This window comes from Talpa occidentalis, unplaced genomic scaffold (genome assembly GCF_014898055.3).
Source record: "Talpa occidentalis isolate TD23 unplaced genomic scaffold, MPIMG_talOcc4v2.1 talOcc4.3, whole genome shotgun sequence".
Taxonomy (NCBI): domain Eukaryota; kingdom Metazoa; phylum Chordata; class Mammalia; order Eulipotyphla; family Talpidae; genus Talpa; species Talpa occidentalis.
Window position 1 is genome coordinate 137,789,894 of NW_023603184.1, and position 26,368 is coordinate 137,816,261.

The 26,368-nt window shown below is 58.8% G+C and overlaps 1 protein-coding gene across 4 annotated transcripts in view; it reads left to right on the forward strand.

Moving 5' to 3' along the window:
• SPEG (striated muscle enriched protein kinase) overlaps window positions 1–26,368 on the forward strand; it is a 55,676-nt gene that overhangs the window by 21,873 nt on the left and 7,435 nt on the right. For 2 of the 4 annotated variants that reach the window (XM_037524111.2, XM_054700104.1), the window contains 24 exons: window positions 4,900–5,075; window positions 5,305–5,393; window positions 6,491–6,666; window positions 9,095–9,355; window positions 10,446–10,604; window positions 10,712–10,901; window positions 11,004–11,227; window positions 13,590–13,709; window positions 13,953–14,057; window positions 14,661–14,867; window positions 15,224–15,347; window positions 15,429–15,604; window positions 18,082–18,194; window positions 18,515–18,683; window positions 18,925–19,021; window positions 19,140–19,340; window positions 20,308–20,365; window positions 20,930–21,007; window positions 21,111–21,289; window positions 21,723–21,749; window positions 22,387–22,539; window positions 22,727–22,769; window positions 23,779–23,847; window positions 24,082–26,086. In XM_037524111.2, coding sequence (XP_037380008.1) covers window positions 4,900–5,075; window positions 5,305–5,393; window positions 6,491–6,666; window positions 9,095–9,355; window positions 10,446–10,604; window positions 10,712–10,901; window positions 11,004–11,227; window positions 13,590–13,709; window positions 13,953–14,057; window positions 14,661–14,867; window positions 15,224–15,347; window positions 15,429–15,604; window positions 18,082–18,194; window positions 18,515–18,683; window positions 18,925–19,021; window positions 19,140–19,340; window positions 20,308–20,365; window positions 20,930–21,007; window positions 21,111–21,289; window positions 21,723–21,749; window positions 22,387–22,539; window positions 22,727–22,769; window positions 23,779–23,847; window positions 24,082–26,086 — 5,199 coding nt within the window. Of the gene's footprint in view, window positions 1–4,899; window positions 5,076–5,304; window positions 5,394–6,490; window positions 6,667–7,989; window positions 9,062–9,094; window positions 9,356–10,445; window positions 10,605–10,711; window positions 10,902–11,003; window positions 11,228–13,589; window positions 13,710–13,952; window positions 14,058–14,660; window positions 14,868–15,223; window positions 15,348–15,428; window positions 15,605–18,081; window positions 18,195–18,514; window positions 18,684–18,924; window positions 19,022–19,139; window positions 19,341–20,307; window positions 20,366–20,929; window positions 21,008–21,110; window positions 21,290–21,722; window positions 21,750–22,386; window positions 22,540–22,726; window positions 22,770–23,778; window positions 23,848–24,081; window positions 26,087–26,368 lie in introns of those variants that run through there. The other 2 variants (XM_037524112.2, XM_037524113.2) reach the window with 2 other exon arrangements.

Below are 26,368 nucleotides of genomic sequence, written 5' to 3' on the forward strand. Positions count from 1 at the left end.
GGCAATGGTGTCCTAAGTTACTGTGGCCACCAGTGCTTTGTCTCACCTGGAATCATAGGTGGGAAATTAGCCCCTTCCACAGCCAGGCCTGGCTGGCTGTGAAATTCCCTGTTTCCTTGTCCATTTTAAACCAAATTGGAAGCATTCTTAGCCACAGTTCTGCTCCTTTCCTCGGGGAGATACTCCTTACCGCACCCTGTGGTCACCTCTGGAGGACCTACTGAGTCACTGCCCCCGGCCTGATCAGCCTGTTTAGCTCCAGCACCTTCCCCTTCCACAGATGCCTCAGGGAGCCCCCCTCAGGGGTTGCTGTGAAGGGCACCTCTGCAGCTGGCCTCTGCTGTGTAATTGAGATGGCCTCGGCCCCTGGTTTGGCATCGTCACTTCCTGCTTCCTTCTCACCCAGTTATTTTTTTTTTTTTTAATTTATTTATACAAGAACTGGGGTACAGGCCAGATGCGCGGAAGGTGAGAGAATTCACCAGAGACAGAGCGGGGAACAGAACAGGTAGACTGACAAAATACACTGCTGAGGGGAGCAGCGGGCGAGACAGGAGAGGTCTGCTCGCCATGTGGGTTGCTCCGAGGCTGGTGGGGATCGAACCGGCACTGCAGAGGCTGCGGACAGCTTCACAGCGCTGCGCTCAACTGCCTGCGCCACCAGGGAGGCCCCCCTTCTCACCCAGTTCTAAAGCCAGAAGGTAGATGTATAATTCTCTACACACTTATTACCTCTGAACATGTCTGCCAGGAATGCTTTTCCTGCTTCAACCAAAGTCATCATTCCGATGCCACCCCATTCCCTCAGCTTCCCCCACCCTTCTTGCCTGAGCCCAGACTGATATCCTGGCTTGTGCTCCTGTGGCTTCTCATCAGAAGGCTCCTGTGCCTTGGCCTCCTCCTTAACCCTCCTAGCCCTCACAGCCACACCTGGACAGTCAGGGTCCAGCAGCTGTGGGTGAGGTGTCAGTGTGTGTGTGCGGGGGCTAGAGATCTCATGATTTTGCAAGTTCCTGGAACCACCTAGGTAGCAGGCAGAGGCTAGAAGCATCTGTAAAGGGTAAAGAGGATCTGTCTGCTTAGGAGTAGAGGTTGGGATGGCAGAGGGGACCACTGTGGCCCCAAAACCAAGTGAGAGCTGGATTTGCAGGTAAAGCAGAATGCAGGTACTGGCTACAAAGATGGGTTTTTGGCAGTGGGGCAGTGAAAAGTGGGGTAGCATGAGAGCCTGAAATGGAACCCCAAGAGCACTGGGATCCTGTTGGGAATGTGTGAGAGATGCACATTAGCCTACCCAGCCCAGCCCTACTAAATCAGGAGCCCTGGGGTAGGCACCCAGCAGTCTGCAGTGGAAGGAGCCCTCCAGGTGGTAGTGATGCGCAGCGAAGTTGGACAACCGCTGCCGGAGGGTTAGGGACCTTGCTCAGGGTAGAGGCCAGGTGGTCAGTGGGTAGTAGCTGGGCTGTGGGGTTCGACCTCTTGCTTTCAGAGCCCAGCCCTGAAGCTTAGTGGCTGAGCGGGGATTTAGTAGTACCACTCAGGGTGATCATCCTTCCGTGAGAATCACTGGGGCCCCTTAACTTTCATGCACCTAAGAATTTAAAAATGTGGTTTCCCAACCCCCATTTCAGGAAAGCTAATTCTTTGGCTTAGAGTAAGGCCCGAGAATTTATAGGTTTTTTTTTTTTTAAAGATTTATTTATGCATCCAAGAACTGGGGTGCAGGCCAGAAGTGCTGGGGGTGAGAGGATTCACCAGAGACAGAGTGGGGAGCAGAACAGGCAGATTGACTGAAATACACTACTGAGGGGCACAGCAGGGAGACAGGAGAGATCTGCTGCACCAGGTGTGGGTCAGCTCCCTGGCTGGGGATTGAACTCAGGCGGTAGTGGTGAAAGCGCCGAGACTTAACCCCTAAGCCACGAGGGAGGCCTACAATGTCTAGTTTAAACAAGCTCCAGGTGATCCTGGTGTGGAGGTTCAGCATATGTTCTGGGACGCTCTGGTGTAGTGGGCCTTGTGTGACACCTTACACGTCAGTGGCTGTGATTGTACCTATGGTGGAGATTTGGGGTGCACTGGTCTGGAGGGGGGCTCCCGACTTGTAGGGGCCCCAGTGCTGGTATTTTATTTCCATTAAGTGAGGCGGGCCTGGGAGCAGTGTTCATAGGATAGACATGGCCACAGAGTCAGGGCAGCACCTCCACGGTGAGCCTATGTGCTCCTGAGGTTTAGGGGAGCATCTGCTGCCCCCTCCCCAGCTGGTATAACTTTGTTTCCCACAGTGAGAAGTGGGTTTGTGGGTGAAGCAGGATGTAGGCGCTGGCTACAAAGATGGTTTGGCAATGGAGCCAGTGAAAGGTAGGGTGGCACCCGAGCCTGGAATGGAACCCCAGAGGCTCTGGGAACCAGAGGCTGGAGGTCCTTGATCAGCCTTCTTGGCCACACAGTTTTGGGGGGTACTGAGGGCTTGTGGACACTTCCTTGTTTTGCAGAGGACTCGTTCTATCACCTTTGGAGGCCGAGCCTCGTGCCTGAGCTGCTCTGACAGGCCCTCTCTGAGGGGCTTGAGGACCTGGCTTCCTTGGGCCCTGGGCGACCCCCAAGGTGCTCTCCCCCTGACCGCCACCAGGGGTCTCTGAAGCGCCCTGCAATCAGGGCCCATCCAGCTCTGCTCTCCCTCCTTAGGCCCTTGAGCCACTTCAGCACTGTCTGGAGGTGACCCTGAGGTCATCAAGCTCCATGGAGGGGAGGGGCAGCGCCTCCAGGGACCCAGCCAGTGATCTCAGCATCAGCTGGTGGCCAAACCCCAGCAGATGCCTACCAAGTGCCATACTGTCTTCCCACCCCCACCGCAAGACAAGCGGCCTGAATGGAGGCCCCCCTCCTCTGCCAGCCCCCACCCCTCCTTCCTCATTGGCAATGCTGGGAAATGCAGGTCAGAGCTTGGGAATGTGGCCCTGGCTAGGGTGATAGGAGGAGGGAGAAGGACATGTGACTTCCTCGCCTCTCTCCTTTGGTCTCCAAGCCCCTTCGTACACCCAAATACAAAAGGAGGCTAGTTGTGTGGGAGGGGTCATTACAGGAAGGGGCTCCTGTCCTCCTGACAGCCCTGGTGGGGTGACGGGGTGAAGGACGGCTGCCAGCAGGTGCCTGGTAGCGCCTGTAGGAGAAGGGCTGGGCGTGGCTCGGTGCCCCAGGCGACTGCCCAACAGGAGTAGAGAGGTAGAGGTGGGACTCAGGGCCCTCAGGCTTGGGGGGCATCTCTGGGAAGGAGCTGAAGGCCCAGGCATTTCTCTGATTCTCAACACCAGAGAAAAGGGGGTTTGCCACGGCTCTGTATTCCTTGAGGCTGGCTGGGCCTGCCCATGGGGACCTTGGCGTCTAGGTCAGAGAAGGGGCGTCATCGGGCCATCTGCCATCCTTTCCTCCTTGGGGGACATGTGGAAAGGGTGCTGGAATTCAGTGCCACCCCCATCTTCCCAAGGCCCCACACTCTGAGTTAAGGTGCCACTGAGGGGGCTTCGCTCTTGTCAGGGACCAGAAGCTGTCAGGAGAGAAAAGGCAGATCCCACTGCTGGGAAAGAGCAGGGCTGCTAAATACAGCCCGTTGGCCTGGCCCCTCCCCTCCCTTCCCCCTCCATCGGCCCTAGCTGCTTGTGGTCTCTGCAGGCACCACCTTCCCCGGCCAGCTGCCTGCTGCCATCCAGCTTGTCCCCGCCCAGCCAGCCCCCACCTCCTCCTTCCCACTCCTCAGCGCCCTCCCCTCCCCCAGGTCCTCTGCCCAGCCTCAGCAGGGTCAGCCAGTGAGTGGGGCTGGGCAGGCTGGGCTCCTGCTCCCTGGGGAGCTGGGTGGGGTGGGCAGTGGGCAAGCAACAGGAGGGCCTGGTGCCAGGGCAGAACCTTCGGGACAGGCGCAGGCTGGGGTCTGCATGCAGAATCTTGGGGTGAGTTGGGGTGCAGCTCTGTGGGCGGGTGGCTGGGTCACAGGAGCTTGAGGTGGGGGGACCAGGAGGAGGGGCAGGGGCTGTGACGGATTCATGTCTGTATTTGGAAGTCGGATAGGAGCCAACTCAGTGAGGCTGGGCCCCTGGCCAGTTGTAGGGGAGGGCGTCAGGGCCCTGGGGACACCCCTCCCCCCAAATGACGTGGTGCCCCCCTTTTCCCCAGCCTGAGATGCCCTTCTCTGTGTATGACTCAAACTCTGCCTTCCCTTCCCCTGAGAGCTTTGGGGTCCATGCTTTAGGGCTGAGGCCAACAGGTGCCCCTGGGGTGTCTGGAGCAGGAAGCTGAGAAGGGAGGGGGAAGGGCCAGTTGGACAGAGCCACTTCATTGGCCCTGGCTCTGAGGTCAGGATGGGGCTTGTCTGAAGTGTGTGTCTTTCTGCACAGGCCTAGCTCACCCAAGAAACGGGTGTCCTGGCTGTGCCACTCTGGGGTACAGAGAGGTGAGCCAGCTGCATTTAGCCCTTGTAGTTCCATGCTGGGAATGTGGTTCCCTGCTCCCATAGCATTTCTGGTCTCTGACAAGGCCCAGGGTAGCTCCTCTGCTTCCCAAATCCTTTGCTCCAGGCCATTCTCTATGGCCCCCACCTCCCACCCCTCTACACCCCCCACCCCCACCCCCCCTCAGGAGGAGCAGCAGTGTCAGTGTTGGGAGTCCAGAGCCAAGCAGGACTCAGGGTCTAAGGGACAGGAAACACCTGGGTAAGTTCACGCAGCAGGCAAGTGGGAACCCCAGGAAGGGAGGTCAGGGTAGACTGCCATTGCAGACCTCATCAGGCCCCTGTCCCCAGGGTTCGCCCTGGGGTAGCACCTCATCCTTACCCTAGCGTTCTCTGCCCGCCCCCCTGGTTGCTCTCTCTGTGCCACTGTCTTACTTCCTCTCTCTCTCCTCCAGGTGGGTCCACATCTCCCTTCAGCAGCCCCATCACCTCTGACGAGGAGTATCTGAGCCCTCCAGAAGAGTTCCCTGAATCTGGGGAGACCTGGCCTCAAACTCCCACAATGAAACTCAGTCCCAGCCAGAACCGCCGTGCCTCAGACAGTGGCTCCAAGGCACCCCCCACCTTCAAGGTCAGCCCCCCGAGGTCAGCCCCTGAGTGCCCATAGTCTTTCGTGTATCACCTGGTTTTGGGGGCCATGCCAGGCTCCAGCAAGATCTAGAGCTTGGCCCCATCAACCCTCCTTAACCAGAGCCAGCTTCATTCAATCTGGTACAGAAGAGGTATCTGTCCCACACCCCCCAACCACCAGGAGACAAAACTGGGCCCTGTCTCCCCTGACACTTTGGGGTCCCCTTTAGGTCTCACTTATGGACCAGTCAGTAAGAGAAGGCCAAGATGTCACCATGAGCATCCGTGTGCAGGGGGAGCCCAAGCCTGTGGTCTCCTGGTGAGTAGCAGCCCCGCCACTGCCTGCAGCATTCCCGGTCCAGGCCTGCCTCTGGGCGCAGGGAGTGTACTTCTCCTTGACTCCCCGGGCCTCATCCCAGGTACAGTGCTTTCCTCCTCTCGCACAGCCCTCCCCTGGCCCTGCTCTTCCAGGCTCATCCAGGGCTCCCCCTTTTGGGGAAGGCCTAGGGGACAAATGGCCGCCTGTCTTCACTTGGAGTTCTGGTCTCTCACTCCTGGAGAAGCTGCCCAGCCCCACACAGCCCACCCCCAGCCCAGTGGGTTGACAGCAACAGTGACTTTTGAGGCCTGCTTTGTACTCAGGTGTCACCATTTGTGTCCGAGCTGCCAGCGCCTGGCCTCCAGTGCGTGCCCCTCGACAGCACCTTATCCTGGTGCCTGGGACTTTGATCACTGGGCTTGTAGCTTTTCATTGTTTGTGGTCTATTTTCCTTTTTTTTTTTTTTATTTTTGCAAAGAAGAACTGGAGTGTAGGCTAGAAGTGCAGGGATTCACCAGAGACAGAGTGGGGAGCAGAACAGGCAGACTGACTGAAATACACTGCTGAGGGGAGCAGCGGGCAAGACAGGAGAGGTCTGCTGCGCCATGTGGGTCAGCTCCCTGGTCGGGGATCAAACTCAGGCCGTAGAGGTGATAGCACTGAGACTTAACCCATAGCCCACCAGGGAGGCCCCTATTTTTCATTTTTAATTGATTTCTAATCAGTGTGATTTTTTTTTTTTAATTGTAAGTCATTTCATATCCTTTCAGGAAGTAGGAAAGCTGGTTGGTCATTTATAAACAAATGAAAATAAAATAAGAGGAGATTAAAGAATGATCAAGAGCTGAATAGGTTCTGAGGAGGGAGAGGTTGAAATGGGCAGAGGTAGTCCGGGAAGTCCCACAAGGGGTAGGATTGCAGAGTGGGAGTGAAAGCCCAGACCTGGACCACAGACGCACCCCTCATTGGCAGGACAGATCTGGAAGGTGGACAAATGGTGTGAGGATGGAGCGGCCTGTGATCGGCCTCTGTGGTCCCACATCCTGTGGCATGCAGGCCTGGACCCTGGTCCACACTGAGTTCTCTCCGCCCTGCAGGCTGAGGAACCGGCAGCCCGTGCGCCCGGATCAGCGGCGCTTCGCAGAGGAGGCAGAGGGTGGGCTGTGCCGGCTGCGGATCCTGGCGGCGGAGCGGGGCGACGCTGGCTTCTACACCTGCAAAGCGGTTAATGAGTACGGTGCGCGGCAGTGCGAGGCCCGCCTGGAGGTCCGAGGTGAGTATCTTACCCTCACCCTCTCCATGAACTCCCACGCCAGCCCTGCCTCATCCCTGCCCTACTCCCAAGGCTCACACCACCCCAGTTACAGGATACCAGAATGGAAAGGTCCTCAAGGAGCCCAAATTTAGTGGCTTACGTTGTAGTTGAGTAAACTGAGAAGGACAGTGACTTGCCCAAGGCCACACAGCAGATGGTTCGGTGCTCGGCTTACAACACAGCACTGCCTTCCCCGAGCTCCTCGCACCTGCCCCCAATGCCAGCCCAAGACCTTTCCGGCCCCCGCTGCCCTCGCCCCACACTCCTCCAAGCCTTTGTCACCTTGTCCTCCCAGGCGCTCCCTCACACTCACTGCCCGCTCTCCTCTTGTCCTTTGCCTGCCTCCCCTGCCATTGCTGCGCAGAAGCTATTGTGGTTGGGGATGTGGCAGTGGGAAGAGTCTGACAGTTGGACCCGTTCGGAGGGCCCTTGGGGTGACTTTGGGCATGGAGCATCGCAGGGACCCCAGGGTTGCCAGTGAGCAGAGCTATGAAATGTTGAGGGGCCTGAGCCCCGGAGTTGGCGCTCGAGGGCAGGGGCCTCTCAGGCGGCGGGATAGCAAGACCTAGCCAGGCTGCCTTGGGGACTGGTGGGCTTTCCTCCCCAGGGCTGGCCATTCGCCTCAGCTCTACCTCACTCTTCCATGTGGACGGGTCAGGCCCAGGAGCCCCTCCCAGCTCCATACTCAGCCATCCTCCCTCCCTGCCTCCTACCAGGCTCAGTCCCTTCCAGACTGGCAGAGTGCAGCTCTGAGAGCTCCCAGGACACCCCCAGGCCATGCTGGTGTATGGACCCCAAAAGCCATGGGCACCTCCACTGGGCCCTGCCTGCCTCAGTTGCTCTGCCCTATACCTCCCTTTTCTGGGGTTGCCACCTCTTCTGAATTCTTCAGCCCCCCACCCCCAACCTATTGCCTGGCCTGCTCCTTCCCCTCCAGGCTCTGCCTTGCTTCTCTGTTAACCTTTGTCTCGGTGCTTCTCTCTCTTTGGGTTTCCTCCGACACCTCCCAGGCTTTGGGATGCTCCTGCCAACTGTGAAAGTCTCTCCCCTGGTTGCCCAGGCACCCGAGAGACCCAGCCTCTGGCTGGCTGCCAGGCCCCCAACCCCAGGGCTGACCTTGGGGAGCTAAACGTGGCAGTGCCACCTAGCAGTTTTAGAGGCAGCTCTCCACCAGAGGGGCCCTAGCCAGGTCTGCGTGTGTGTGCATGGGTATGTGTGCCTGTGCGTGCGTGTGCTGCACTAACCTGCTGCTTGCTGACTGAGGTTTTTGTCTGTACACAGGCGAGTGAGCTCAGGGGGCCACCTGCGCTCCCCCCGCTACCCTCCGAGCCGCGCCCCTGTCTCAGGCACCTCTCGGACCTCCTCGCTGTGTTTCACTGCCTCCTGCCCACAGACCCTGCCGGCCCGCCGGCCTGGACCCCGCCCCAGCCTTCCTTCCCCTTCCCACTCCACACAGCACCCTGGGATAACCCATGGGCTCCTGTGAACCTTCCCTCCCTGAGTGGACATCTGGCTGGGCAGGCTGGGAACCCCCCATGGACTGAGTGCCAACAAAGGGTGGCCATGAGGGGAGTATCAAGACCCCCCAGTCTCTCCCCATAGGGGAGCACCCAGCAGTGCATGTGCTAACGCGGCTACAGGCCCTGTCTGTCTCTCCGTTTGTTTGTCTGTGTGTCTGTGGCAGTGAGGGAAGGGTGTCTCAGAGCTGACAAGGGATTAAGGACAGGGCATGGCGTCTGCAGGGTCCTGGGGGTTGGGGCAGAGGGTTCACAAAGAGGGGGGTCAGGGCACTGATCATTCCAGAAATGGGTTTCCAATGGCACAGCACTTTCTATTTCACAAGAGACCAGCAGCCAGAGGCCCCAGGGCGCAGTGCTGGTGAGGAGGCCTGGCAAAGCCCTGGCTCTGGTGGGTTTGGGGCCCATTCAGGCTCCCTCCTTCATGGTCAGGGCCAGGGATGCTATCTGGGAAGGAGGGAGCTGTCCAGGCTTGGTGCAGAGGGAGGGGCTGCTGTAGGTATGTGGAGATATTCAGAAATACCTGTTTCTTAGCTCAAATAAAGTCCAGTTTGTACCCAGCTGGTGTGCTGTGTTTTGTTTTTCTCCCCGCCGCCGTCTTTGTCCCCACACAGCCCTCTGTTTTCCTGCCCTCGATTCCCTCTAGCTTCTGAGCTCACACTCGCGAGCCAGCCGGGGTCGCCATCCTGAAGCCAGGCCTGGGAGCCCCGTGCTGTCCCGACCAGTGGGCGGGTGGGCGTTCCCTGTGTCCAAAGGAACAAAATGCATCTCTCTCTCTGTGTCTGTCTGTCTCTCTGTGTGTGCGTGTGTGTGTCTCCCTGCCCCGTGTCTCTGCTCCATGCGTGCCCCCCGTGGCCGCTTCCCCCCAGCACACCCTGAAAGCCGGTCCCTGGCCGTGCTGGCCCCCCTGCAGGACGTGGACGTGGGGGCCGGGGAGATGGCGCTGTTTGAGTGCCTGGTGGCGGGTCCTGCCGACGTGGAGGTAGACTGGCTGTGCCGCGGCCGCCTGCTGCAGCCCGCGCTGCTCAAATGCAAGATGCATTTCGATGGCCGGAAATGCAAGCTGCTGCTCACCTCTGTGCATGAGGACGACAGCGGCGTCTACACCTGCAAACTCAGCACGGCCAAAGGTAACTGCCCACTTGGGCCCTTGGGCGGCCGTGGGCGCCCACCAGCTGGAGGGAGGGGGCCGGAGGGAAAGAAGCTGGGTGCAGAATAAGAAGCCCAGGAATGGGGCACCCTCTTGTGGGGTGGGAGATAGTGCAGCCCACTTGCCTCAATGAAGTCGCATGCAGAGTGGCACCTGGCGCAGGGCAAGTCCTGTTCTGTGCCAGTGGCTGTCCCGAGTGGGGAGCCAGTCTGCTGAGGCGTAGCTAACAAAGCTGGATGTGGGCTGCAGTTCCTGCCCTGCCACGTGCCAACCGCGTGACGCAGGAGAGGCCACTGTCTCTGGGAACTTCAGACTGTGGGTCTGTTGAAGGGGGATGGTGATGATACCCACCTTGTCGGGGGTGGGGGGGGGGTTGGGAGATAATGAGATAATGTATGTAAAGAACAAAGCACAGCACCTGGCACTAATAAATGTCAGCATTATGATTATTAATGACATCCCTGACCTGGTCCCCGTCCTCATTTGAAGAACAGAGATAATACCTCACCGGGTTGCAGTGATGAGCGTCTAAGGTGACACTGGAGGGGCTTTGTTAGCAGGAAGGTATCAGGTCAGCGTAAGGAGCTGCTGGTTCCCCCAGAAGAGCCTTGGTGGTGTGATGGAATGGGGCAGGGGGCAAGCTGTGGACTCCAGGTGGGTGGGAGGGGGTGTGAGTAGGCCCCAGATGCAGAGGTGGGGATCCAGAGCTGGGGGGTGAGGTTGAGAAAAGGTGGGCTTGGCTGCTCAGCCCCACTCTTAGGGCTGGACTGAGCCTCCTCCTGGGTGGGTAAGGTGAGGTGAGGCAGAGGCCTGGGGCCAGGCCCTGCACCCCTTCATCTCTCCAGCCACGGCAGCAGACTGCCACCCTCTCTTGCTGGTCCCCATCCTCCTAAGAAGACCCTGCCTTTGGGTCTTCCCCTGCCTCACTCCCAGGAAGCAGCCTGAGTCCTGCCAGACTGCAGCTTCTGCCCAGTTCCCCTTTCCTGCCCAGCATTAGGATAGAACCTGCAGGTTGGGGTGCCGGGGGCTCCATGGCCTTCCCTACCCTAGGGCTGATCCTTCCCTCCCAGATGAACTGACCTGCAGCGCCCGGCTGACCGTGCGGCCCTCGCTGGCACCCCTGTTCACTCGGCTGCTGGAGGATGTGGAGGTGTTGGAGGGGCGAGCTGCCCGCTTGGACTGCAAGATCAGTGGCACCCCACCCCCCTCCGTTACATGGACCCATTTTGGTATGACCCTTCACCTGCCGATGTCGGGTGGGGGGGGGCCCCAAGGGTCCTGGGCCGGGTGGAGCGCTTTCGGAGGGCCTGCTCTGCATTCCCACGCCCCTCCCCAGGCCGCCCTGTGGAGGAGAGTGAGAATTTGCGGCTGCAGCAGGATGGGGGTCTGCACTCGCTGCACATCGCCCACGTGGGCAGTGAGGACGAGGGACTCTACGCGGTCAGTGCTGCCAACACCCATGGCCAGGCCCACTGTTCAGCCCAGCTCTATGTGGAGGAGCCTCGGACAGCGGCCACGGGCCCCAGGTACGCCCAGGACTCCTAGTACTGCCTGCGCTGCCTCCGCAGTGCCCCAGCCTGGTGGGGGCTGCCGCTCAGGACCTCTGGGCAGCGGTGTGGTTCTTACAGCTCGAAACTGGAGAAGATGCCGTCCATCCCCGAGGAGCCAGAGCACGGGGAGCTGGAGCGGCTGTCCATGCCCGACTTCCTGCGGCCACTGCAGGACCTGGAAGTGGGGCTGGCCAAGGAGGCCATGCTAGAGTGCCAGGTGACAGGCCTGCCCTACCCCACCATCAGCTGGTTCCACAACGGCCACCGCATCCAGAGCAGCGAGGACCGGCGCATGACACAGTGTACGTGTCCCAGAGCGGGCCCTAGGGAACGGCCCCTCCGGCACCCTCTTGTTTTTGCATTGTCCACTGTTCCTACCCCCAGGGCCTCCTTTTTAAGCCTGGTCAGGGCTGTGGCACCTGCAGGAAGGGAGCCCAGGGGGGCCATGTGGTCATCACCTCCTTCCTCCAGCCCACTCAGCACCCTGAGTCACTGCTCTGGGCCTCAGTGGCCCCATTAGCACGTACTGGGCAAGTGGTACAGCCTGTCCTGACCAGCAGCAGGACTGCCGGCCCCTGCACCTCCGTTTCCTTATCTGTAATAAGCTTGTTTTGGCAATTAAGTCATTTAAAACATCTACAGCATTTCGAGCAGACCAGGTCAGCAATGTTAAATCTATTCTAATTACGGTTGCTGCTATCATCATCGGTAAAGCAGGGTGCCTCACAGCTCAGGGAAGTTTCAGCGCAAAGACTGGTGTGGGTAGTGACTGGCACTGGAGAGGTGGTCCAGCGATGTCAAATAGTGAATAAAGAAGGAGCAGGCAGGCGTGGGGGGAGAATACAGAGGAGCAGATTTGGGATCGTGTCCCCCTCAGTCCGGGATGTCCGTATCTCAGCTCCATCCTTGGCGGGCCTGAGTCCCGAGGTCAGACAATGCGTGCCACACGTCGGCCCATGATGGGCTCCTCTGTGCTGCGATGTGACCAAAGCTCGCTTTTATTAAGCGCTTCCTGGATGCCAGGTCCTGAGTGCTGCAGACCTGGCCTGGACCTTCTCATTTTCCTCACCAGGGTCCACTAAGGCAGGTACTGTTGTCACCATTTACAGATGGGGAGACAGGTTAATAGAGGAGCAGGGACTTGCCCCAAAGCAAGCAAGGACCATCTGACTCTGGACCCACCTCCTAACCAGGATGTCCCCTGTGCCCCACATTCAGCTCTCCACTCCCCATCCCCCACCTCCCCTGCCACCCTGCTCCCGCCATCAGCCCCTCATGACTCCTTGCTCAGCCTTCCGGCTGGCTCCTCTCTGCTCTGAGACCCTGGGTGGGTGTCTGTCTCAGAATCAGAGCCGCATCTCTGCTTCTGTCTCTGTCTGGGATCAGTGGCAGCCCGTGGCTTCTCCACCTTTATAAATAGTGTCAGCAGAGATAAATGAATGGGTGACTGTTCCCTGCAGAGATAACCGCTGAGGGAGGGAGGGTGTTGGGGCTGGTCCTGACATGAAGGAGGAGAGTACAGGCCTCCTTCCCTACGTGTCCCTGCCAGAGACAGCCTCCTGATTATCTTCCAGGGGCACAGTATAGGGAGAGAGCTTTGGGTTCCGAGGGAATCAAGTTCAAGCCAAGGCTCCATCATTTATTAGCTGGTAACCTTGGACAAATCTGGGATGTCTCTGACCCCACTGGTAAAATGAAGATAATTTTGCAGGCTCACTGAAAGGACTATGGGGGAAAATACATGTCAAAGAGTTGGCTTAGGCTAGGCACAGGGCAGGCAGCTCTTATTGTTATTTATAATGTACTTGGCACCTACTGTATGCAAGACATCAGGTTCTGGGCTGGGCAGGATGAGCCAGCTCTGCCTTTCAGGAGCTTGCAGGCCAGGTCAGGAACCACGCCACATGCCAGTGAGACAAAGGGCCACCCACAGCAGTGTGAGCCCAGCGCTGGTGGTCCTGGGGAGGGGGTTAGGCATCTGGGTGGGGAGGGGGGCTTGGCAGAGGTGACTTCCCAGGCTTGCCCTCACTTGAACTGGATCTGAAAGAGGAGGCTTTAATAAAAGTCCTCGCAAGAGGAGGAATTGTGTGAGCAGAGACCCGGAGATGGAATTCATCTGGCTTGTTCAGGGACCTGATGGCTTGTCAGGGTCAGATGCAGAGGTGTGACGGGGGCACAGTGGATGGAGTTTGGACTGAGGGCTTTGGATGCCACCTGCTGTGTGGCAGGAGCCATTAAGGTTTCCAGTGTGCACTGCTTTGTCGGAGTGTGGACTACATGGTGGAGGGCTGTGCTGGAATTGGCACTGGCCGTGGCCATGGGGCTAGAAAAGACAAGACTGGGGGCGTGGAAGCCTGACAGTAAGCCTCATCAGAACTTTGGCATGGGTAGGGTCCACAGAGGAACCCAGATGAAGCAGTGTGGGAGGAAGATGAGAAGTATCTAGGCTGAAGTTGCTGGAGGGACAGGCAAGAGAAGTCCGGGCTGAGTGCAGGCCCAGCAGCCTGACCCTAGGGCTCACCAACCAATGCACACATTTCTTGCTGTCTGCATCCTCCCCCTTGCTTCCTAGCAAGTGGGTGGAGGTAAAGGGCCAGGGTGGGATGGGCTCAGCCGCAAAGAATCCTCCTAGCAACGCCCAGCGTCATGGTCCCTCCCCTACAGACAGGGATGTCCATCGCTTGGTGTTCCCTGCTGTGGGGCCGCAGCACGCCGGCGTCTACAAGAGCGTCATCGCCAATAAGCTGGGCAAAGCTGCCTGCTATGCGCACCTCTACGTCACAGGTGAGGCAGGTACCCTTCAGGTCAGGTGCACCCACAGCCCAGCCTCTGGCCTACCTGGGGGGCTGGGTGAGGGAGGGGCCTCCGCACCATCTCCCTTCCCCCTCAGTACCCCGGAGCGCCCTCTGTCTTAGCCCCTGCCCCGTGGTAGTGCCTCCCATTCCCAGCCCACTGGCATGAGATTGATGCTGCAGAGCCATTGGGCCCTAAAGGACTGGGGACAGCCATCCAACCTGTGCCTTTCAGACGTGGTCCCAGGCCCCCCGGATGGAGCCCCACAGGTGGTGGCTGTGACTGGGAGGATGATCACGCTCTCGTGGAACCCACCCAGGAGCATGGACATGGCCATCGGTGGGTCAGGCTCACCTAGGGCTGTGGGGTGGCGAGGGGGTATGGACAGGACAGGCTCAGGCAGGGGCCTAAGGGAGCTGGGAGGGGAAGGTTAGGCCCAGGGGAGCACATGAGTGGGGTGGAATTTGATGGCACACTGGGGGCATGGGCAGGAGCAGTTCTGCCTGCCCTCTCCCTTGGCTGGAGGAAGCCCCTCTTAAGTCAGGAGAGGAGAAGGGGTTTTGGGGACCTGCCACATTCTCTTTCTCAAAGGGAGTGGGTGGTCAGGTAGTGATCCTGAGAATGCCCTTTCCTTCCCTTATTCACTCTCGCTTCCTGCTCTGAGCCTCACTTTCCCTGCCTCAGGTAGTAGCAGGGAATTGGGCTCCAAATCAGACTTCCTCCAGGCCTCCAATAGGAGCCCATGCCCAGCACTTGTGGTGCCGAGCTTTGGCCAGGCCACTGCTTAGGCAAAAGCACAAGGGGGCAGCCACAAGCAACAGGAGAAACTGAGGCAACTCCTCAGAACCAACTAAGGATGAGATCCTGTACCTGAGCCTGCTGAAAGGGAGTGGGGGGCACCCCAGCAATGCCCATTTCTAGCAGCTGCCTCCCCGCAACCAGATCCCGATGCCCTCACCTACACCGTGCAGCACCAGGTGCTGGGCTCAGACCAGTGGACAGCGCTGGCCACAGGCCTGCGGCAGCCTGGTTGGGCAGCCACAGGGCTGCGTAAGGGGGTCCAGCACATATTCCGAGTTCTCAGCGCCACCATCAAGAGCAGCAGCAAGCCCTCCCCGCCCTCTGATCCTGTGCAGCTGCTGGAGCACGGTGAATCTGGCTGCCCTGGGGGTGGAGGTGGGAGCTGCTGGGTCGGGGAGCTGGGTCCCCACAGTGGAGGTTCAGTGGTCGGTCTGGACATTATGGCGGCACAGCCGGTGGGTTTCCTTCTCACTCCTGAAAGCACCATGCATGGGGTGGGCGTGAAGCTAGCAAGCTGGGAGGTCCAGTCCCAGCTCTGCCACTTCCTGACTGTGTTCCCTAGACAAATTGCTAAGGCTCTCTGAACCTCAGCTTCCTCAGCTGTGAAATGGGGTTCGGGTGACAATTAGGAGAGTTCCTGGAGAGGTGGGTGCTAAGCATCTGGCATTAAGCCTGGCACCGAGCCTGTGCTCTCCCTGTCCCAGGCCCGCCCCTGGAAGAGGCACCTGCCGTGCTGGACAAGCCAGATGTCGTGTATGTGGTAGAGGGACAGCCCACCAGTGTTACTGTCACCTTCAACCACGTGGAGGCCCAGGTCATCTGGAGGAGGTGGGCCCCACTTTTCACCCCTGCTCGCCACCGGGGCAACTCAGCTGTGGCTGGGTGACCTCCCTGTCGTTTGTTCCTTAGCTGCCGAGGGGCCCTCCTTGAGGCTCGGGCAGGTGTGTACGAGCTAAGCCAGCCAGATGACGACCAGTACTGTCTCCGGATCTGCCGGGTGAGCCGCCGGGATCTGGGGCCCCTCACCTGCACTGCCCGCAACCGCCACGGCACCCAGGCTTGCTCAGTCACCCTGGAGCTGGCAGGTGAGTGACAGCGGCCTCCCTCTCTCTCCTCCCACCTTCAGGTGCAAATTCCCACCTGCCTCTTCCAGCTCATCTTTCCATCTGGTGCCCCTAATTAAGCCCCTGCATTAGTCCTCTTTCCAAGGTTTCACTTTGCATAGTTTCAATTATGCCATGGCCTGAAAATATTACATGCAATAAGATACTTTGAGAGAAAGACCACATTCACATAACTTTTACTACAGTATACTGTTATACCTGTTCTATGTCAGTACTAGTAATTATCGTAATCTCTTACTGTGCCTGGTTTATACATTAAACTTTCTCATAAGTGTGTAAGCACAGGATAGAATGGAATGTGTCCAGTTTGGTATCATCCATGGTTTAGGTATCCACTGGGGTATTGGAACATACTCCCCATGGAAAGGAGAGTACTAAGATGTGGATTGAGAACCTAGTATGGGTCAGGCTCAGTACCAGGTACTTTACATGCATCACCTCATTTAATATTTACATCAAGCCGGTGAGAAGAGATCAGTCATTGTCCCCATTTTACAGATGCGGACACGGAAGCTCAGAGAGTGGATGGAGTAACAGGCCCAAAACCATACAATCTAATAAGCATTTGAGCCAGGATTCAGACCTGGATGCCCGACTCCAAAGCCAGACAGTGCTCCTAGCTCCTGAGTTAAACGCAACGGGAAATAGTACCTTAATATAATAAGGCCAGGGAGGCCAAATTGATTTAGAAAAGAAAAAAGCCCAAGTGAGCTCATCTTATCACCAGACTCCAGCCCTGGGCTCCTGGTGCCCCAGCACAGCCTGTGCCATTGGCTCCCACCCTTTGCAGCCAGGACCCGTTTAATAATTTCTCCTCTAAAGACGTAGTCTCTCCATCCTTCGCATGGATTAGGTAGTAATTGTCTCGTTTTCCGGTTTGTTAATTAACTAGACATATGTAACTGCCACTCAGAACTTGGTGTCTGCATGTGCTGAGCAGTGCTACCTGCTGAGTAGATGCAATCCCAACCAAATGCAAAGTGACATTTTACTTAGCGCAGGAGCTGAGTGTGTAAATGTACATTTCCTGGTGCTTTAAAAAAATTGCTCAAATTTACTTGAAACCTTCTGGTCCATTGACCTCCATAAAGCCATCCCAGCCTCCTCTCCCCCACCAGCAGACGAGAGGCTGGGTTCCTAGAGAGACAAGGCACCTTTAAAGTGGAAGAGAAGTGGCAACAGGGCGTGCAAGCAAAAGGAGAGCCCTACAATTCCTGCTGGGGGTAGGGGTGGGGGTGGGGAAGGCCACAGAACTTCTGGGCCCCCGACCTCCCTTCTGGCCATCACCCTTGACCAGTTTCCCCTCACCCCACGCAGGACACTTCCTACTCAGCCACCACTTTGCTCCTTGACAGGACCCTCCACAAGACTCATGTTTCTTCCCAGATATAGGAGGTCCCCTGGAGCTTGGGGAGGCCCTGGCCAAGGGTCCTGCTGCCCAGCTTGGCCGGGACAATGACAGAGGGCTACTGTGGGACATCCTTCCCACATCATCCCCCAGGCAGGGGTGGGGGGGACATTGGCTCCTGTCCCCCACCTGTCCCAGGGACACATCCTCCTTAGCCCCCTTTTTGTCTGTGTGAAAGTGAGCTATGTGCCTGAGAGGGGCGCTGGTAGTCTCTGTCCAGGGTCCCTGCTGTCCCTTGATCACCCCCAACACCTTAAAGCCGAGACCCTCACACATGCTCAGGAGGGGCACCAGGAAGCCACATGCTCCTCCACAAAGCACTTTGAAGTATGTGTTTAATTCCATCCTAAGAATTAGACGCTGTATTGCAGGAAATAATATGACCGCGTGATATGTGTAAAGAATGAAATCAGTCACATGTGGGAAGACTAAACAGAGGATCGGTACCTGTTTGTTCATCTTGCCACATGGTGGAATGTCCCTTAAACATTTATATAAGACTCCAAGACAAAACTTCAAGATAGAGGCAGTGCCATGGTGAATGTGAGGCTGGGTCACGAGCTGAGTGCCAGAGGCTCAGGGAGGCTAGAATTGGCTGTGGGACTGTGCAGAAGGGCAGTCACCCACGGGGGGCAGTGTCGAGCCGCCTGCCACCAGCCCATTAATGCAGGGAGGGAAGCGGCTGGTGCTGATTTTCCAAGACAGGCAGGAAATCCAGATTTCTTTTGTGTGTGAAAATCTCCTAATTTCAAAGCTGACAAATGAGCACTGAGGGTCAAACAAAGCCAGCTGCACCCTCTGCCTTGGGTTTTCTGAGATTTGGAGAACATCACGTTTGGATTTGTAGGGAGAGTGCTTAGTCCAGGCCAGGGCGTTCCCAGGGGCTGTTTGAGAACCCCAGTGGGTGAGGTGCTGGGGAGAGGGGTTGGAAGGGAGAGTCTGGTGTTCTGCCAGAGCCAGTTGCTGAGGGACTGAAGAGGCAGGCCCTCTGTCCCCCTCCCTCACCCACCTCCACCTCTGTATGTTTCAGAGGCCCCTCGATTTGAGTCTATCATGGAGGATGTGGAAGTGGGGGCTGGGGAGACTGCTCGCTTCGCTGTGGTGGTGGAGGGGAAACCACTGCCGGACATCATGTGGTACAAGGTCAGTCAGAGGGCAAAGGTGGCCTCTGTTGAGTCCTTGTCTGAGACTGGCCAGGAGCCTGGGTGGAAAGGAGGGGTCTGGGCAGAGAAGAGGAAAGGCGCTCCTAGAGGTGACATTGGGAGGAGAATGAGGGACCCAGGGGTGCTGGATGACACTGGTGGAGGTTCGGGAACCAGGAGACCTGTTAGAGGAATTAGCAGGAGATAAGGGTGGAGACAATTCCGGTCCTTGGGGGAGCAAGGTCCCTGGGCTGGGCAGGTTCCTGGGCCTCAGTGGCAGGTGAAGCAGGCACGGGCTGGCGGTGACGGGTGCCTTTGCAGGATGAGGTGCTGCTGACAGAGAGCAGCCACGTGAGCTTCGTGTACGAGGAGAATGAGTGCTCCCTGGTGGTGCTCAGCACGGGGGCCCAGGATGGAGGCGTCTACACCTGTACGGCCCGGAACCTGGCTGGTGAAGTCTCCTGCAAAGCGGAGCTGGCTGTGCTTTCAGGTGGGCTGGAGTGCAAGGGGAGCAGAGCAAAGCTCACCCTCAGGAATCTGATATGAACCCCTGGCTGGGAATCACTCACCTGGCCCTCCACTCCTTCACCATCGGGCCTCTCGCCCCAGCCACCCTGCCTCCAACCCCCAAATTCTCGTTCCTCTTCCATCTTCTCTATCTGCCCCCCTCTCCCAGTCTCTGCTCTCGCTCCTCTCGCCCTCCCCACTAACGCCAGGCATCTCTTCCTCAGCTCAGACAGCTATGGAGGTGGAGGGGGCCGGAGAAGACCAGGAGCAGCGAGGAAGGAGACTCAGTGACTTTTACGACATCCATCAGGAGATCGGCAGGTGTGGGGCTGGGAGGGTGCAGTGCTGGGAGCCAAGAGAGGCGGATCTGAGGCCAGGCGGGCATGGAGAGCCAGGGCTGCCAGGACACCTGAGCTCCGTCTCCTTCTGTATCACCCAGGGGTGCCTTCTCCTACCTGCGGCGTGTGGTAGAACGGAGTTCTGGCCTGGAGTTTGCAGCCAAGTTCATCCCCAACCACGCCAAGCCAAAGGCGTCGGCATGGCGGGAAGCCCAGCTGCTGGCCCGGCTCCAGCACGACTGCGTCCTCTACTTCCACGAGGCCTTCGAGCGGCGTCGGGGACTGGTCATTGTCACCGAGCTGTATCCTGGGACGGACTGGCTGCTGGGGGGGGGGGCAACAGAGGGGACGAGAAACAAGCAGAGTCTGAGTAACTGGTCCTGGTGACAGCCCGTTAGCAGCATGTCAGCACTGGGCTGACCACCTGTACACACGTTCCCTTTGACAACTGGGAATTCTGAAGGCATCTTATAAATGCTTCATAGATTGGGGTCTGGAGATTTCTACAAAAATCACCATTTTTTATCACCTCCCCTTTTTAGTACTTATGTGTTCTTTAGAACACTTTCTAAGCTTTTAGTAAGTATTAGTGTATTTAGTCCTCATATATCCCTGCCTCATGGAATTTTGTTCCCATTTTACAGATGATGGAGCGGAGGTAGCAAGAGGTTTAGTAACTCATCTGAGGTCACACAGCTGGCAAAGGATGCTGTCTCTCAGGGCTGCAGCGTAGTATGTCTGAACATTTGACATGACCGCATTTCATGAACATCAATACTTGGCTTTATTTGGGAGGCTGTTTTCATAAAGAGTAGAGTTATCCTTTCCTGAGAGCTATGGCTAAACAGAGGCGCCAGGTGACTCCCACTAGCAGGGTAACCATGTCCTTCCTACCCACCAGCTTCCCAGCCTAGCTGGACCCTCAGAACCCCAGATTCAACAAAACCCCAGATTATTCCCTGCCATCCACAGTCAAAAAAAGCTATGCTAACTTGGCCCTTATAAGTATTTTGCAGGGTGGACAAGAGACGTCACCCCCATTTTACACCTGAGGACACCGAGACTCAGAGAGGTTAGGTGACTTGCCTGAGGTCTCACAGCAAGTGAGATTTCCAGCAGGGTTACCCCATCTATGCACCTAGATGATTGGGGGGCAGATGAAGGTGTCAGGTGTACTTTAAGGGGCAGGAGAACCCTGCGCTAAGCTGGGACCTGAGGGAGGAGGAGGGCAGTTGGCCCGGGTACTGTTCTCCTTGATTCAGGACACAGCTGCACAGAGGAGCTGCTGGAGCGAATGGCCAGGAAATCCACCGTGTGTGAGTCTGAGGTGAGGGCAGTGGGTGGCAGGGGCCAGGTTGGGTACTAGCATTCACCCACCTGAGCTGTGAGAACCAAGGGGGTGGGGCCCGGGCATGCCATCTCTGCCCACAAATAGGCTAGGGGTGGTGGTGAGAGCACTTTTAGGTAGGAAGCAGAACTCCTCACCCCACATCAGGCCGGAGCCCCATGTATTTGGGATTTGCATTGTCCTCTTTATATCTCTGTTATTTCCCAATCTTCCTCACATAAATATCCCCAAACATTTCTCCCAGAAGGAGCCCCGCCTAGGCTCTTTTCATTCTCACTGCATGTAGGACTGTACACGTTATATACTGCATGATTCTATAATAATGTGACTGGCTCCCTCCTATAATTGTACAGTGCCCAACCTGAGCAGCTGTACATGCAGACCCTGGATCTCAGCAATCTCAAACCTATGTTTCAAGCCCCTCCACCAGCTATCTGAAGGTCACATCCTTGGCCTCGTCTGGCCTCTTACCAAAGATCTAGTGATATTCCAACATAGTACCCCATCCTACCCCTATGGACGCTGGGCCCCTTGTTTTCACAGATCCGGGCCTATATGCAGCAGGTGCTAGAAGGAATATGCTACCTGCACCAGAGCCATGTGCTGCACCTGGATGTCAAAGTAAGGGGAAGATGGAGGGGAGAGCAGGCCGCCCCTGTGGAAGCCAGGCAGTAGGATATCCTCCCCTTCACTCAGCTTCTGTTCCTTGCATTGTGTCCTGCAGCCTGAGAACCTGCTGGTATGGGATGGTGCAGAGGGTGAAGAGCAGGTGCGGATCTGTGACTTCGGGAATGCCCAGGAGCTGACCCCGGGAGAGCCCCAGTACTGCCAGTATGGCACACCGGAGTTCGTGGCACCTGAGATTGTCAACCAGACCCCAGTGTCTGGAGTCACTGACATCTGGTAATGGCATACCGGGTACTTGGGGAGGCTGGGGCAACTTCCCGCCATGCCGTGCTGGGGACCTGCGCACAGTGTCTCCTGCCCTGTTACCACCTCCCCTCATAACTGGGGCTGATCCAGCCACCCAAGGCCTCAGCCCTGGTAGTCCTTGGCTCCTTGTTTCCCCTGGGTACTAGGTCTCCCCCTCTGCAGCTACTGTGTCTCCCCTAGTGAGGCAGGCCCCATCCCTTGGTTCCCAGACTCCTCTGGGCTTCCTGGGACAGCCTTGCCATGACCCTTGACTTTCCCAGGGATGTCTGGAGCTCTGGGTTCAGGGTCCTCCCCAAAGGAGACATCTGTACCCATCTGTCCACCACTCTGGTCTCAGAGAGAACTGCTAACTCCCTGTGGGAGGTGGGCTTCCTCTTACCCATCCACTTTCCTTTCCCCACAGGCCCGTGGGTGTCGTTGCCTTCCTCTGGTAAGAACCCCTCTGTACTGAGGACCCCAGTCTCCTAATGATCTCCTAGCAGGCCCACCTCTAACATCTTCAGGACCTGGGATGAGAGAGCTGTTCAGGATGTGCAGTCACCCCTTCTCTTCTACACCTCCCATCCCTTCCTGCATTGCACCGGCCTCTTGCACATGACTGCAGACACCCTGTCTGCATGTCCAAGCTCTGCTACTACCACAGCCCTCCAGAAGGGGCCCACTAGCAGCATGCTTAGGAGGCTGGGTCCAGAGAGGCCAATAGGAGCTCAGTGCCATTCAGGCAGGAAACTGCAAGGTCCTGAGTGTCCAGGCATGGTTCAGGGGGGAATACCCCCTTGGCACAGATTCTTCACTTCAGGGACAGAATAGATCCTCTCAGTACAGGCCCAGGGCAGAGGACCTGGTGCCCAGGCCTCCGGGCAACCCTTGCCTCCCTGACATCCAGGTAGTAGGGTAGGGGCAGGACAGACAACAATCTGAAAGACCACCGTGTGCCGGAGTCACCCAACCTCTGCCTTCCCCACAGCCCTGTCCCCAACACCACACCCCCAGTGGCATCCCGTCGCCCCTCTGCATCAGCCCAGGATCCTGCTCTCCTCTCACCACTGCCCTCTCCATCCCTGCAGCCTGACGGGAATCTCCCCTTTTGTGGGGGAAAATGACCGGACAACACTGATGAACATCCGAAACTACAACGTGGCCTTCGAGGAGACCACATTCCTGAGCCTGAGCAGGGAGGCCCGAGGTTTCCTCATCAAAGTGCTGGTGCGGGACCAGCTGTGAGTACCTGACCCTTGGGAACCCCCATCTGCAGAGGCCCTCAGGGCACCCCAGCTCCTCCTCAAGCCTGCACCTTCAGACATTCAACCCCCCAACTCCTTGAAGGCACCCTTCTCTCATAAATGCATTGACAGGCTGAGTGAATGAACAAATGCTAACTGCCTTCTTAACCCCCTTCCTTTACAGGAGGCCTTCCGCAAAGGAGACCCTAGAACATCCCTGGTTCAAAGTGAGTCTGGCCTGTAAAGCCGTGGTAGGAGGGTGAAGGGAGCGAGAGTGTTGGGCACAGCTCCGTGTGAGGAGCACCTGCTGTGCATGGTAACTAGGATGGGCACCTTATGCAAAAGTGACTTACTGTCCTTACAATAGCTCTGCAGAGACAGGTATTAGTTTTCCCATTTTGTTGCTAAGGAAAGTCAGCCTCAAGTTGGGGTATCATGTACTCCAAGGCACAGGTCTGGACCCCTCATCCTGGGGGTCATCCTCAGGGATCACCCTGGCTCTTGAGACCAACTCTGGTCTCCTCACGCCCGTGTGCCCGCCTCCGAGCTGCCTGGGTCCCACCACGGCGGTGGGTGAGTGGCCTGGTTGGCTCAGCCTCCCTGCATGAGCTCCCTGTGGGCAGGGTCCTCACTCGTTCATCTTCAGACCTCAGCATCGCCAGCCACAGAGGGGAGCTCAGCAAATGGTCCAGAAAGAGCAACTGAATGAACTCCCTAGGGCACTGTGCTGGGTCACCTGAGGACTCTGGTATCTGACCTTGGAGTGAGAGCCTTGTCTCTCAGAACAGACACCCACTCTGAAAAGGACAGTCTGGGTGGGTGGCTGGGGAAGCATCTGCCTGGGTCTGGCCCACGGAGGCGCCACATGTCTGGGGTGCTGGCTCTGTGTTGAGACAGGCAGTGAGCTGGGAAGAAATAAGGGGGTGTTGGCAGGTGACTAAGCACAGGCCTCCAGGGCAGCCAGTATGCTGGGATGGGGCCTTTGAGCCCTAGTGAGGCCCCAAAGCCCACCTGGGGAGCCCTAGGTTTTCTGCCTTTCTGCTAAGTTTCAGGGAATTTGTCCCCCTCTGGGTACCATGGCTATGGGGGATGTTGACAGGTCCAAAAAGAGGTCTCTTAGGAACCCTGATTCAATGCACCACTGTCTCCCTGCTGTGGCCCTGTCTCCCCATTGCTAACCTTGATGGGCTCGGTGGACAGAGGGCTTTCTCTCACACCCTCCTTCTGGGTTTGCAGACACAGGCAAAGGGCGCAGAGGTGAGCACGGATCACCTAAAGCTATTCCTCTCCCGGCGGAGGTGGCAGGTAAGTCTGGCGCAGCCCCGCCCCGCCCAGCCTGTTCTGCAGCCCTTTCTCTCCCCCGCCTGCCTTTATCTGTGTGCCTGCACCTGTTCATCTGTCTTCCCACTTTCTATTCATCTGACCCCCAGCTTCCCTCTGCCTGCCTTGGGTCTCCTCCCCCAGGGCCAAGGTGGGCACTGAGTGGGTCAGTCCTGCCCCAGGGCTCCCTCAGGGCTGACTCTGGCACCCTGTCTCCAGCGCTCCCAGATCAGCTACAAGTGCCACCTGGTGCTGCGCCCCATCCCTGAGCTGCTGCGGGCTCCCCCAGAGCGGGTGTGGGTGGCCGTGCCCAGAAGAACACCCCCCAGCGGGGGGCTCTCGTCCTCCTCAGACTCGGAAGAGGAAGAGCTGGAGGAGCTGCCCTCAGTGCCCCGCCCACTGCAGCCTGAGTTCTCCGGCTCCCGCGTGTCCCTCACTGACATTCCCACTGAGGATGAGACCCTGGGGGCCTCAGAGGCTGGGGGTGCTCCGCTCATGGACTGGCAGGACCAGGGAAGGGTCCCCTCTCAGGATCAGGATGCCCCCTGCCCTCAGGCCCTCCCCTCCCCAGGCCAGCAGCCCCCGGCTGGGTCCAGCCCCCAGCGGGGAGAGCTCAGGAGGGGCAGCTCCGCTGAGAGTGCCCTGCCCCGGGCCTGGCCGAGGGACCCGGGCCGGGGCCTGCACAAGGCAGCATCCGTGGAGCTGCCACAGCGCCGAAGCCCCAGCCCGGGGGCCACCCGCCTGGCTCGGGGAGGCCTGGGTGAGGGCGAGTATGCCCAGAGGCTGCAGGCCCTGCGCCAGCGGCTGCTACGGGGAAGCCCTGAGGATGGCAAGGTCAGCGGCCTCAGGGGTCCCCTGTTAGAGAGCCTGGGGGGCCGTAACCGGGACCCCAGGCTGGCGAGGGCTGCCTCTAGTGAGGCAGCTCCCCACCACCAGCCTCCACCTGAGACACGAGGCCTGCAGAAGAGCAGTAGCTTCTCTCAGGGTGAGGCTGAGCCCCGGGGCCGTCACCGGCGGGCTGGGGCACCCCTAGAGATCCCCGTGGCCAGGCTTGGGGCCCGCAGGTTACAGGAGTCTCCCTCCTTGTCTGCTCTCAGTGAGGCCCAGCCACCCAGTCCAGCAAGACCCAGTGCCCCTAAACCCAGCACTCCCAAGCCCAGTGGTGCCCCCAAATCTTTGGAACCTCCCGCCACCATGCCTGGTCAGGTCCCTCAGCCCTCGGTGCCCCAGCCTCCCCAAGAGAAGGTCCTAAAGTCCACCCCAGAACCAGTCCCAGCCCCCAAACCCACTAAAGCCCCTGCAACTGTGCAAACCCCAGTGCCGCCTGCCACACCCTATGCCCAGATCATGCAGTCGCTCCAGCTGTCGGGCCACGCACAAGGGCCCCCGCAGGGCCCGGCCACACCTCTGTCAGAGCCCAAACCCCACCCAGCTGTGTTCGCCAGGGTGGCCTCCCCACCTCCCGGGGTCCCCGAGAAGCGTGCGCCTTCCGCGGGGGCTCCTCCGGGGCCTCCCCCGGGGCCGGCTGAGAAAGCCCAGGTGGTGCCCGCAGTCCCCCGCAGGCCAGGCAGTAGCCTCAGCAGCAGCATCGAGAACCTGGAATCCGAGGCCGTGTTCGAAGCCAAGTTCAAGCGCAGCCGTGAGTCGCCCCTCTCGCGGGGGCTGCGGCTGCTGAGCCGCTCGCGGTCGGAGGAGCGCGGCCCCTTCCGCGGGGCGCAGGAGGACGGCATGTACCGGCCCAGCCCGGCGGGCACGCCCCTGGAGCTGGTGCGCCGGCCCGAGCGCTCCCGCTCCGTGCAGGACCTCCGCGCGCTCGGGGAGCCGAGCCTCGTGCGCCGCCTCTCGCTGTCGCTGTCCCAGCGGCTGCGGCGGACCCCGCCCGCGCAGCGCCCCTCCGCCTGGGAGGCGCGCGGCGCCGACGGGGAGAGCTCGGAGGGGGGCAGCTCGGCGCGGGGCTCCCCGGTGCTGGCCGTGCGCAGGAAGCTCAGCGCCACGCTCGAGCGCCTGTCCAGCCGGCTGCAGCGCAGCGGCAGCAGCGAGGACTCCGGGGGCGCGTCGGGCCGCAGCACCCCCCTGTTTGGACGGCTGCGCAGGGCCACGTCCGAGGGCGAGAGTCTGCGGCGCCTGGGCCTCCCGCACAACCAGCTGGCCGCCCAGCCCGGCGCCACCACGCCCTCCGCCGAGTCCCTGGGCTCCGAGGCCAGCGGCACGTCGGGGTCCTCAGGTGAGGAGGGGCAGGGACAGGGGCCTGCGAATCAGTGGGGCGCGGGTGGGGTTGAGGGATAGGGCTGAGGTGGCAGGTGCTGAGCCCGAAGAGGGTGAGGTGCGCTGGGGAGAGGCCCTGGGAGGAGGAGGAGGTCAGGAGGGACACCCCGAAAGACTGAGGGGCGCTGGAGGCCCTGAGGGTGGAATTGGCAGGGCCTGAGGGGCAGTTCCCTGAGGGACAGAGGCTGCCTGGAGCGTCCAGCGGCGGGGCTGGAGGTCCTCGCCTTCTCTGGGCTGAGGG